The sequence below is a fragment of the Canis lupus genome, chromosome 10 (assembly GCF_011100685.1).
Source record: "Canis lupus familiaris isolate Mischka breed German Shepherd chromosome 10, alternate assembly UU_Cfam_GSD_1.0, whole genome shotgun sequence".
Taxonomy (NCBI): Eukaryota; Metazoa; Chordata; class Mammalia; order Carnivora; family Canidae; genus Canis; species Canis lupus.
The window spans coordinates 25,826,299-25,838,707 of record NC_049231.1 but is presented as its reverse complement, the minus strand read 5'-3'; the positions used below and the strand labels follow the sequence as shown (position 1 = coordinate 25,838,707).

The following is a 12,409-nucleotide window of genomic DNA, read 5'->3' as shown; positions in this document are numbered from 1 at the left end:
GGGGCACCATCTGCACCTCCTTCAGATCTGCTGCAGTGGCACCTTGTCAGAGTGGCTCTCCCCAGCCAGGCTTTGTACAGTACGGCACCAGCACTCTTGGGCTTTCCAGTGGCAGAGTCTGTGTCTGCTTTGTTCACTGCTGGATCCTGAACATCTACAAACTGTGCAGGGCACGTATTTTGAGTAAATAGATGTCAAGTTATGGGAAGATGCATTTCAGAATGGTTTAAAAAGTAGAATTATTAGGAAAAGCACAGTTAACTTAGTCTGAGACTTAGGGGCTGCCAGTCTCTTTATGGCCAAAGTATCTGCTCTGTGTAGAAAAGTATTTGTGTTCTATGTTTTTGAGATTTGTATATTTAGCATAATGTGGTTAATGTTTATTTGATGCATAGTGGGGGCAGAATATTAAACAATGGAAACTTTGGTTCCCCCCCCCTCATATTTCCATATTTTAAAAAACAAGGCAGTTGAGTTAGCTCAAATTTTCTTTTCTTTACGTAAAGGCAATATAATAACCACACTTAAAGTTCAGATAATGGAAAAATTTCTTCCAAGAACCCCTGACCCCGATGCAATGACAGGGATTATTTTTACAAAATCCACTATTCAGACTGTTCATGTACAGGCATGCTTTTCACATAATGACATTCATGGTCACTGTATCCTGCTGTTTCTGTTAACTTTCTATCATACTTAGTATTTTCCCTGTTACAATGTAGTTTTCCTGTTGATCATTTTTTTTCAATATATTTTTTTTTTTTACTTATTAATGTGAAAGAGAGAAAAACAGAGTGAGAGCAGGAGCTGGGTGAGGAGCAGAGGGAGAAGCAGACTCCCCACTGAGCAGGGAGCCTGATGTGGGGTTTGATCCTGGGAGTCCGAGATCATGAGTCCAAGATCATGATGTGAGTCAAAGAAAGGCAGGCGCTTAACCAGCTGAGCCACCCAGGTGCCCTTGTGGATTATTCTTAATGAAGAAGGTATAATGTTCTATCAGGTAGACTTATTTTGACCTCCTGAAACATTCTCTTCCCCATTATTGGATATTAAATTGTTTCTAATTTTTCAGTTATATAATGTAATAGAGAAACCTTTATCCATAGATCTTTTTTAAAAAATGTTTTATTTATTTATTCAACAGAGAGAGCATGCATATGAGCAGAGGGGAGGGACAGTGAGAGGGGGAGAAGCAGACTCCCCATTGAGCAGGGAGCCCAACACGGGGCTCAATCTCAGACCCCAAGATCATGACCTGAGCTGAAGGCAAACACTTAACCAACTAAGCCACCCAAGCGCCCCATCAGTAGATCATACACGCAATCTTGTACATAGATCTATGCCCACATTATTTCCAAACTTAGTTGCCCAGAATGAAATTTATAGGTCAAGGGACATGAACACTTTAAATTTTTTGATAAATAATATCAAATTTTACATCTATTTTAACTGCCTTATTAAAGGCAGTCAGGGATGCCTGGGTGGCTCAGCGGTTGAGTGATTGAGCATCTGCCTTTGGTTCAGGGCATGATCCTGGAGACCTGGGATCAAGTCCCAGGTCGGGCTCCCTGCATGGAGTCTGCTTCTCCCTCTGCCTGTGTCTCTGCCTTTCTCTGTGTGTCTCACGAATAAATAAACAAATCTTAAAAAAATAATAATAATAATAAAGGCAGTCAGATTTAATGTGAACATAGAAAGAAGATATTGGAACACATCTTTAAGATTTGTTACAAAGAAAAAAAAAGATTTGTTACAGATGTTCCAGGTCTTGGGTTTCTACCTTGCCTTTTTCCTCCTGTTGCTCAAATATTCAGAAAGTAACATATTCTATCAGGCTTTTGTCTTGCTTTAAATTGCTGTCATTTTGCACCTGCAGTGCTTCGTTAAATGCCATATTGACTCCAACTAGATCTTCCCTTTCTCCAACCCAGCTGGAGATTGAAGGGCTTTTAAGCCAGAATAATTAACTCCCTGCTATGGGAATGTGCAAACCTGCACTTTAATTACTCTGCAGCCGAGGCATGAGTAGCCATTTGCCAGAAGCCTAGTGGTGCTTCTCTCTGGTCCTTTTGTATTCATGGAGAAGGACAGTGCATGTGTAGTCTGGGGAAGTGAAAAGTTGGGTAAAGCTAAACAGGAAGTCCTCAAAGATAACCTTTATAGTCTTTATGACTGTCAATTTATGGCATATGTGAGATGCTAGCATTCAAATTAAATTTAAAGATTAAAAACACCTTGTGTTAACATTTCTTTCTAGTCTTTTCTGTATTTGTCTGTCTTGAAACGGTATAGTTTGGTTTTGCCTTTTATGTAACAAAAACATGCAATATATAGCCTTCTCTGACTTTTTTCGCTTAATAGCGTTTCTAAGATTTTCCCCTGTTGATTTGGGCAGTTGTGGTTCATACAGTACTCGGTTACATGAATACACCATCATTTATCTCTTCCACTACCAGTAGACATTTGGGTAGTTTCCAGATTTCTGCTATTATGAGCAGCGCTGCTATGAATATTCCTATATTTGTCTCCTAGGATGAATTTGTTTCCTAGGGTACTGCTGGATCATACGCATGTTTTACTTTGAGTGGTGGTTTCTTTAGCTAATTTCAAGGGAGAGGAATATTGGAGGTGGGTAGGAAGAACGGGCTCTTGGCAAAGGACAGCATACATTCTCAAGACTCAAGAGAAATGGGTTGATCAAGAGACTAGCTGATTTGTTCAGTAGAGCTTTTAAAACTGAACCAAGAAGTGGGAAGAAAGGAAAGCTCAGACAATGGCTATTTATTTTGGAGGCCAGCAGGTTGGAAAACAAAATAAGCAGAGTAGATTTCCCATGAATCATAGAGTCTTTTCCCTTTAGAAAGGAAATTAGAAACAATGCTGATGGCCTAGGAACAGCACTATTCCATAGAAATATAACACAAACCACATAATGGAGCATAAAGTTTTTGGTAGCCACATTTCAAAAGATAAAAGAAACAGGTAAAATTTTATTTTATTTTATATATGTATATATATATATATTTTAAGATTTTATTTATTTGACAGAGAGAAAGGCAGAGGGAGAGGGAGAAGCAGGCTTCCCCTTGAGCAGGTAGTCGAATCTATCTGTCTATGGGAGCTGAAGGCAGATAGATACTCAACCACTGAACCACCAGGCTTCGCAATTTAAAAAAATTTTTAAGAGAGAGAGTGTGTGAGTGCAGGAGGGAGAAAGAGACAGAGAATCTTAAGCAGGCTCTACACCCAGTACAGATCATGATCTGAGCAGAAATCAAGAGTTGGATGCTTAAATGACTGAGCCACCCAGGTGCCCCAGATTGAAATATTTTTAAAAGAAATCTCTACACCCAATGTGGGGCTCAAAGTCACAACCCTGAGATCAAGAGTTGCATGCCTCACCAATATGAGCCAGCCAGGCACCCCATGAATATTATATTTTAACTTATTAACAAGTCACTCCACCAGATTCTTTTCTGATCTATTATTCGACTTGTTCCCAGTTTGTGTTTCCCTATCTGGTCATTGATGAGAATTGGAGTTGATAGAGCTGAGGATAATCTAGTAGTATGTCAGTAAAAATTTCTTTCTGACTTGAAAGTGATTGGGCTGGGAATAGTCATTTACTAATCCACACAACTGTTTTAGCATTTAGCCTATATTTATACATCTTGTCTAAAACAAAGACAGCTTGTCAAATAGCTTGTCAAAATAGAGATTTTGACAACTGTATCTTCTTATAATCCAAGATTTTTTAACTAATTGATAAAGAAAATGAGTTAAGACTTTTGAGCAAATTTATGGTTCTTGGTTTCTTAGGTGCTCAAAAAGCCATCTTTTTGATATCTAGTCTAGAATCTAGCCTAGAATTGGTACCAAGTTCATCAGTGTTTAAGCCACTTTCTTTATTGTTTCAAAAATTATTTTAAAAACTTCCCCATTCTCCCCACTTCCTTGTTGGGGAGAGGTGCCCACCTTGATCATAATACTCTGGGCCTCCTGCCCTTTCTTCCTGGCAGCAAACCTATAGGGAGGGTTGCCCCATTCTAGTTACTGCTGGATACGTTTGTAATTCGGTATCAGGAAGCTTGCATTCTCCAAGATCAGCTTTCTCAGTAGTAAAGGGGATATTTTGGCCCCACATGCCTTCATCTTGTCTTAAAAATTCATGATTTCTGCAAGAAAGAGGAGGGGTTATTATTAAACTCCCCTTGAAGATCCCCAGACTTCCTCAAAGATCACAGAAGGTCTTGGCGATTCCTTTCACAAATTCTTTGTCTGTTGTAGGATTTAATTTGTCTTAACCCTTTTGGTTGAACGTCTTTGTTCTTAACAGAGAAGACAAAAGCCGTAAAAATTTTATTTTCACTTAATTTAACTTAATTTCCATTTAATCATTTAATACAAATTTAAGTAGTCTAAAGCAGTGATTCTTTTCCTAGTCACCAGAACCACACTAAACCAAACTCTGAAGGCTCTTTTAATCTGCCTGTTGTTTTGCAAGTCTCCATTTATTTTATGTTGCAATCCCCCAACACGACTTACACATACTCATCCTCGCTTGCTAGCCTTACTTTCCATCTTTTGAAAATACCCCTTTAAAGTTTGAGTCATCAGAAAGCTTTCATCAGAAGACCCACTGGGTCTTCCCACTGTATCTTTCTTTAGCATAACAGTCAGAGTTAAATTAATGCTTCTGAGTCACCATCTCTGCCACATTCTCAAGAATACTTGCCTACCTTTCCTTTGATACTTTCTAGTCTAGAAACATCAAGGTTTAAATTTCCTGTCCAGGGCTTACCAACTCATTTTATTCCAAGATTTCAGCCACTTTCACTTAACCTATCAACGCCATCATTTGGGGAAGTATTTTGGGTTAAAGTAATAGTTTTCCCAGCTGTTTCCTCTCTACTCTCTAAGAGATGCTGAGGGTTGCCAACCAGTGAGAACACTTGTTTGATTTTCTGTTTTAACAGTTGGACACCTAGCAGATGTGAGCTCAGAGCAAGCACACCAACCCTGTGCATTATGCCTTTGCACCAGTTTTATGGCCAGCACGAGGGACTTGGTATTTAAAAGAAAAAAAAAAAGTAAAAATTTTAATAATAGTCTTTAAGCACCGATTATAGGTTGAAACGATAATTTAGATATATTGGGTTAAATATATATATGTTATTGGGGAGCCTGGGTGTCTCAGTCAGTTAAGTATCTGCCTTCAGCTCAGGTTATGATCCCAGAATCCTGGGATCAAATCCCATGTCAGGCTCCCTGGGGAAGCCTGCTTCTCCCTCTGCATATGTCTCTGCCTCTCTCTTTGTGTTTCTCATGAAAAAAAAAGTAAAATATTTTTAAAAAATTAAATATTTTTAAAAATTAAATCTTAAAAAAAATAAGGTAAGTTCTAAGATCATAAAATATATTACAATTCAGCCCAGCTGCTTAAATATAACAGAGGAGAGCAAAACCTATTTTAAAATATGATAGAAAAAAAATAAAAAATAAAATAAAATATGATAGATTTTAACTGATAGTAAGCTAGTGTGAGAGTTGGGAGTTAGTATGCAAGCATCAAAAAAACTGAGATCTCAGTCATTGTTAATAAAAGTCTGGCTTTTAATAGTAATGCTAAGTTAGTGATGGTCAGGTCTACTTGTTATTTGACTACTCTAGAAAATGACTTTCTATCTGAGCTCTCCATTGAGAAATTGGATGAGATATGCATGAAAGAACTGATCGTGTTTAGTCTGAAGATGAGACATAAGGAACTGTAATTGTCTCTAGACATTTGAAGAGCCACCCCTGTGGAATAATATGAGCATTTATGGAGTGTATTTCTAAGCCTTTGTTGTGGATTAACTCATAAAATCCTTAATCACTAAAGTTAATATTATTTTAATTTTGGAGATAAGGAAAATGGAGGGGCAGCCCCAGTAGCGCAGCGGTTTAGCGCTGCCTGCAGCCCAGGGTGTGATCCTGAAGACCCAGGATCAAGTCCCACGTCGGGCTCCTTGCATGGAGCCTGCTTCTCCCTCTGCCTGGTCTCTGCCTCTCTCTCTCTCTCTCTCTCTTTCTCTCTCTGTCTCTCATGAATAAATAAATAAAATCTAAAAAAAAAAAAAAAAAAAAGGAAAATTGAGGCCCAGAAGGGCTAAGTAACTTGTCCTGAGTTGCTCACCTTAGAAATGGCAGCCCGTGCAATCAGCTTCCAGAACTAAACTCGACCAGTGTGTGACGTGCCACCCAAAGATTTTGTTTTCCATGGTCCCAGCTGATTCACTGTGTTCAGAGGATGAAAGTGCAGGGAAACTCATTTCAGCTCAGTGAAAACATCTTAGATGAGCAGTCCAACAGTGGGAGGGGGTCTTTTCTCTGTCCCTGAAGGTTCTGTAGCCTAGCCTAGCTCACTCCTGAAAACCATGAGAAAGAACCAGTTGAGTCATTTGGCCTTTTAGACTCCTTTACTCTGCAACTCTGGTATGAGAGGTCATGAACTGAAACTCCAGTGTCTCTTACTTACAGGTTAATATATTTTCTTATTTGTATAACAAAAATTCTTTTTTTTTTAAATTTATGTATTTATTTATTTATGATAGTCATCAGAGAGAGAGAGAGAGGCAGAGACACAGGCAGAGGGAGAAGCAGGCTCCATGCACCGGGAGCCCGATGTGGGATTCGATCCCGGGTCTCCAGGATCGCGCGCTGGGCCAAAGGCAGGCGCTAAACTGCTGCGCCACCCAGGGATCCCAAAAATTCTTGTTTTTTAAGATTTTATTTACTTATTCATGAGAGACACAGAGAGAAAGAGAGGCAGAGGGAGAAGCAGGCTCCATGCAGGGAGCCTGATGTGGGACTCGATCCCGGGCCTCCAGGATCAGGCCCTGGACTGAAGGGGGCACTAAACTGCTGAGCCACCCGGGCTGCCCCCAAAATACTTTCTTTTAGGCCTTTATTTATTAGCTTGGTGAAGTTTAATGTATTTTGTTTCCATTTCCAGTAACAATTTCTCAGGCAAAAATCATATTGTCAATAAAACTTTTTGTCTTCCAGAAGTCTTCCTGATTACAAATTCATAACTTTTATTGTAGAAAAATTGGAAAGCCTAAGAAGAGAATTTAAAAACTCTTTTTTAAGATTTTATCTTTAAGTAATCTCTGCCCACTACATGGGGCTCAAACTTATAACTCTCAAATCAAGAGTTGCACATTCCACCGACTGACCCAGCCAGGTGCCCCTAAAAGCTCTTACAATCTCAGTGCTCAGAGATTAACCACTGTTAACACGTTAGTGTATTTCTCCTGATCATTTAATATTTTTCACAAATAGTTTTCAAGGAAAACTGTTGATGCTTGCTTTAGATCTATTAAGACCTTTTTACAGAAAAAAAGAGTTTTATTTTGGTAAGTTCTGAAAGATGCTTTTTTTTTTTTTCCTTGCTAGGTTTCTGCCTCCATGCTCAAGCAGTTTCCCAACAGTGGCCTGAATCCAGGTCTTTTCAATGTGGGGCCCCAGTTATCTCCTCAACAGATTGCCATGCTGAGCCAGCTTCCACAAATTCCCCAGTTTCAGTTGGTAAGTGGCAGATTTTCCTCTTATAGCTAAAAAAAGATAATTTTCTTTTTTTCCCATTTAACTTTGATTTGCTTCGTTTTATGCATGCTTAAGTGTTAATATATCAGCTCAGCTAGAGGGAAATGCCACCAGTGGACCAGGAACTTGGTGGGACTTCCCCTTTAGACACTTGATTCAGCCACTGCACTTTGGTGCAGTACCCCATCGAGTGTCTCAGTAAGCACAGCTTAGGAAACTTTTTTCCTCTATCTCCTCCCTGTTTTGTAGGCATGTCAGCTTCTCCTGCAGCAGCAGCAACAGCAGCAGTTGCTACAGAACCAGAGGAAGCTTTCTCAAGCTGTGCGCCAGCAGCAAGAGCAGCAGGTATGCAGAACTGAAAGGGTCCCTCTAGTGCTCTGTGTGAGGACTGCAGGTCCACTTCACCTCTAAGAATAAAACATAAGCCACATGCAGTCTTTTCCTGGAAGGTGCAGGATGTTGGCTTATCTTGTGTCCATTTTCCCTCCAATTCCCCCTTGCCCCGGACTCCTGGCTTCCAGCTGGCTCGAATGGTGAGCGCTCTCCAGCAACAGCAGCAACAGCAGCAGCAGCAGCAGCAGAGGCAGCCTGGCATGAAGCACTCACCCTCTCATCCTGTTGGGCCCAAGCCACATCTGGACAACATGGTACCCAACGCTCTGAATGTGGGGCTCCCAGACCTTCAAACCAAAGGGCCAATACCTGGATATGGTTCTGGTAAGTTGTCAGTAATGAAAATCACCTTAAAAAAAAAACACCAGTTGTATACAGAGCCTCTGGTAGAGGTCGGTCCTACATTACTTCCTCTCAGCAGCCACACGAAAGAGATAAATATTCTTATCCCTGTCTTACAGCTGATATCCTAGAGTTTTGATGGTTTTCCAAACTCACCACACAATTAGTAAATCGCATAGCTACACCTCTGACTTCTTTGGGTCCGAAGCAGTCTTTTACATTTGAGGAATGGCAACCTGCTCTTCTACCACCAGAAATTTTTAAAAGCCAGTTAAAATGTTTGTACGCGCTGTGAGTGCCACGTGCATCTGAAGTTATAATCTCTTAAAATATGTACAAACTGAAGTATTTAGCCCTACTGATGAAGTTTCTTCTTATGGAAAAATGGGGAACTAAAATGAAGCTTATAAGGCAAACTGATGAATTCTTCTGATATTAGTATTTCATTTGAGTTAAATAGAATTAGCGCAAGTAAGGTTATACCTTTGACATTCATCAAGAATTTGTTGGCAGGCAAGTCGTAGCTCTTTCAGACCAGGGAACATGTTGTAAGCACAATCCAATCAGTGAGGCAACAGTGACTTAAAAATAAAATGTAAACATTTCAAAGATACCACACACCACAGCAGGTTCTCCTCAGAATGACAAAATTTAGGGTTTATTTTGGTAAAGAAGATACCGTTCTTGCAAACTCAAAAATAAGAGTGGAAGAGACCTGAAATCCATGCTCCTATGAAGCAGAGTGACCCTGGACACATGGCCCTGCTCTCTGCTCTAGTTTTGTGGGGTGTCCACATGCAGAGAGGAACAAAGACTTCAAGGATGCCATAAGTTTTAAGGTAATTAATTTCCAGATTCGCCAACAGCACTGTTTCTTTAAAATGATCTGCCTGAGAACTGACTTAAATTCAAAATAACCTTTCTTCCACTTGACATAAAAGAAGAGTGAAATCTCCACCATCTCCTGTCTTTCTAAGGCATGCCCATCTTGGGTATAGAAATCTAGGGTGCCAGGACGTCTGGGTGGCTCAGCGGTTTAGCGCCTGCCTTTGGCCCGGGACATGATCCTGGAGTCCCTGGATAGAATCCCACTCGGGCTCCCTGCTTCTCCCTCTGCTTCTCTCTCTCCATCTCTCTCTCTCCCTCTCTCTCTCCCTCTCCCTCTCTCTCTCTCCCGAATAAACAAAATATTAAAAGAAAGAAAGAAATCCAGGGTGCCAAGCAAGGCAATAGCCTCCTATAATGAATAATGAAGGTGTCATTAATTTTGTATTTCCAGGCTTCACCTTCTTAATCATGTTTTTTGTTACAGATAAAGCTTGATATAAGATCCTGGATATTTTGATATGTGTTGAGTTGTGAATTTAGACCCTGTATATAATAATAAAGCAGGGCAACTTTGCTGCTTCTGTCCCTTTTGTCAAAGAGTACATAGCTCTCAAAGTAGAGTCCAGTCATGCAAAGCAAAGTGAACATCTGGAGCCCTGGGTGGCTTTTCCACGTGTTTAAATGCATACAGTTCTTTTCAGGTCTTCTCAGTACTCATCCCCTAGGGCATATCAAAGGTGGAAAGAAAAGTATCTTTGACCAGCTTGAGCAACAGGAGTTAGTGACACAGAGTCTCTTAAATACGTGTTTCTTAAAATTTATCAGGTAACACCTGTGAATAAACCTTTTATGTGCTTTGCTTTAGATTGGGTGTGCATTAGTCAGTTAGTTAAAAACCTAACATCATAATGTATTTATTCCAATGACAGTTCTTATAACATGTTTAATAATTATTGCCTTTTATTAAAAAGTAAAATTCTAGGAGGTTGGGGGGGTTACATGTTAGCTGTGAATCTTAGTTTTCAGCAGCATAGCTTCTCATCAAATAAACAGAAAATTTTTATCATAATGTCTTATTAATGATGTTATTTGTGATTATTGTACTGGAGGCATAACTTTCCCTGACAGCTGAAGGATCAGAGTTCAATCTGCATACATACATTTACTGAAGAAAGGGCATGTTTTTTTATCATACTCTTGTTTCAAGGTAACTTACAAATTTAAAAAAAAAAACTTACAAATTTAACTATGTATTATAAACCAAATTAAGTAAGCAGAAAAAACATACTGACTTACTAATTTATTTCTATTTGGTAACTTATGAAACAGTAGATAAATTTTATTAGGTCTTTATCATATTAATTGTGATCTGACCACTTATGATCTGCCTTATAAGATGCATTTTACAATTTATTTCACAGTTTAAAATTTCCTTAATTCCTTAATATTATGACATTTATTTGAATTGAAAAATACATTTTGGAACTGAAAGTAAATCTGATTTGGCTGCCTATTTTGAATAAACTAAATCTATAGCTAGAAGATTTTTTTTTTTTTTGTAGGTTCGAGAGTGCTTTAATGGGGAGCGCTCCCGGGCGAGGTTCCATGACTCGGAGAGGTGGCCCGAGTCAGGGAAGTTGCCTATAGCTATAAGATTTTGATGAAAATTCAAAGCATAAAGAGAAGTTAATTTTTTTCAAAAATTATATAGCAAAGATGTAATAAAATGAATAATATTTCAGTTTTGCTGCTGCTAAATATTAAACTAAAAGAGACGTGTAGGCGGAAGAGAAGCAAGAATAATTAAAAATCTCTTAGTCCTAATAAAGCCTCTCTTGCTATATTTTCTCAGAATTAAAAAGTTGAATGACTTTAATGACTGCTTAACTGATCCTTGACTGATTGTTTTTATAAAATAAATGGTTTATAATTCTCTGCTTTTAACAGAATTGAAAATATACCTAACTGAATTGTCCGGGGATAATGACCTATCTAAATATGATGTTTTAGTATCTGTGTTATTGAGCCGGGGGTGGGGGGAGGGAATATAGCCGAAAGGAATTCAAGAAGTAAGTGATGTTATAACAAGACTCCCTCTTTTCCTAATTACTTATATAAGATGCCTTGGTGCTTTTTTTTGTCTATAGGGGTTTTAAAAATAGGAATAGTGTGAACTCCGTCTCATATCTCTCATTCATGGGTATCTGAACCAATCAAGAAATAAAGTCCCTCCTCTTATTAGAAAATGTATTCCGGGATCCCTGGGTGGCGCAGCGGTTTGGCGCCTGCCTTTGGCCCAGGGCGTGATCCTGGAGACCCGGGATCGAATCCCACATCAGGCTCCCAGTACATGGAGCCTGCTTCTCTCTCTGCGCCTCTCTCTCTCTCTCTCTCTCTGTGACTATCATAAATAAATAAAAATTAAAAAAAAAAAAAAGAAAAAAAGAAAATGTATTCCCAGGGTGCCTCGGTGGCTCAGTCAGTTGGGCGTCTAACTCTTGATCTCAGCTCAGGTCTTGATCTCAGGGTCATGAGTTCAAGCCCCATGTTGGGCTCCATGTGAAGTGTGGAGCATACTTTAAAAAAAAAAAGAGAAGTAAAAGAGGAGCACCTGAGTGGCTTAGTCAGTTAAGCATCTGCCTTTGGTTCAGATCATGATCCCAGGGTCCTGGGAACCAGCTCTACATCAAGCTCAGTGAGGAGCCTGCTTCTCCCTCTCTCCCTCTGTCTCCTGCTCGTGCTCTCTCTCTCAAATAAATAAGTAAAATCTTAAGAAAAAGAAAATGTACTTCCAATAAAATTTTACTTTTCATGTTTAAAATTTATAAAAATTTGGGGGTACCTGGCTGGCTTAGTCGGTAGAACAGGCAACTCTTGATCTCAGGGTTGTAAGTTTGAGCCCCACGTTGGGTAGAGATTACTTTAAAAGGGGGGGGGGGGGGCGGCAACTATGGGTGATTTGTTTCTTTTATAATGTTTTTTATTAGAATTATTATAAAAGCACTAATTTGTTTTTTAATTTATGATAAAAGGAATACTGGGAAAGAAAGAACTAATAGAGACAAAAGAGTATGAAAGAGGAAATCCCAGTTTCCTCAAGGAGGTAACACTAAGCCAAAAGGTAATGATGAATAGACAGTGAAATGAAGTGTGTGGCAGAGGAAGTAATTCTGGCCAGGGACAGATAAGGCAGGCCCAGGGTTGGATTTGTAGGAGTGATGAGATAGGTAAAAGGGGATGTACTTCGGAAATGAGTCCC

At 39.3% G+C, this 12,409-nt stretch overlaps 1 protein-coding gene across 12 annotated transcripts in view; it reads left to right on the top strand.

Moving 5' to 3' along the window:
- The window catches only part of TNRC6B (trinucleotide repeat containing adaptor 6B), a 243,618-nt gene that overhangs the window by 216,416 nt on the left and 14,793 nt on the right, over positions 1-12,409 (top strand). For all 12 annotated transcript variants that reach the window (XM_038550487.1, XM_038550483.1, XM_038550481.1 and 9 more), the window contains 3 exons: positions 7,438-7,569; positions 7,837-7,932; positions 8,109-8,304. In XM_038550487.1, the coding sequence (XP_038406415.1) occupies positions 7,438-7,569; positions 7,837-7,932; positions 8,109-8,304 (424 nt within the window). The remainder of the gene's footprint in view (positions 1-7,437; positions 7,570-7,836; positions 7,933-8,108; positions 8,305-12,409) is intronic.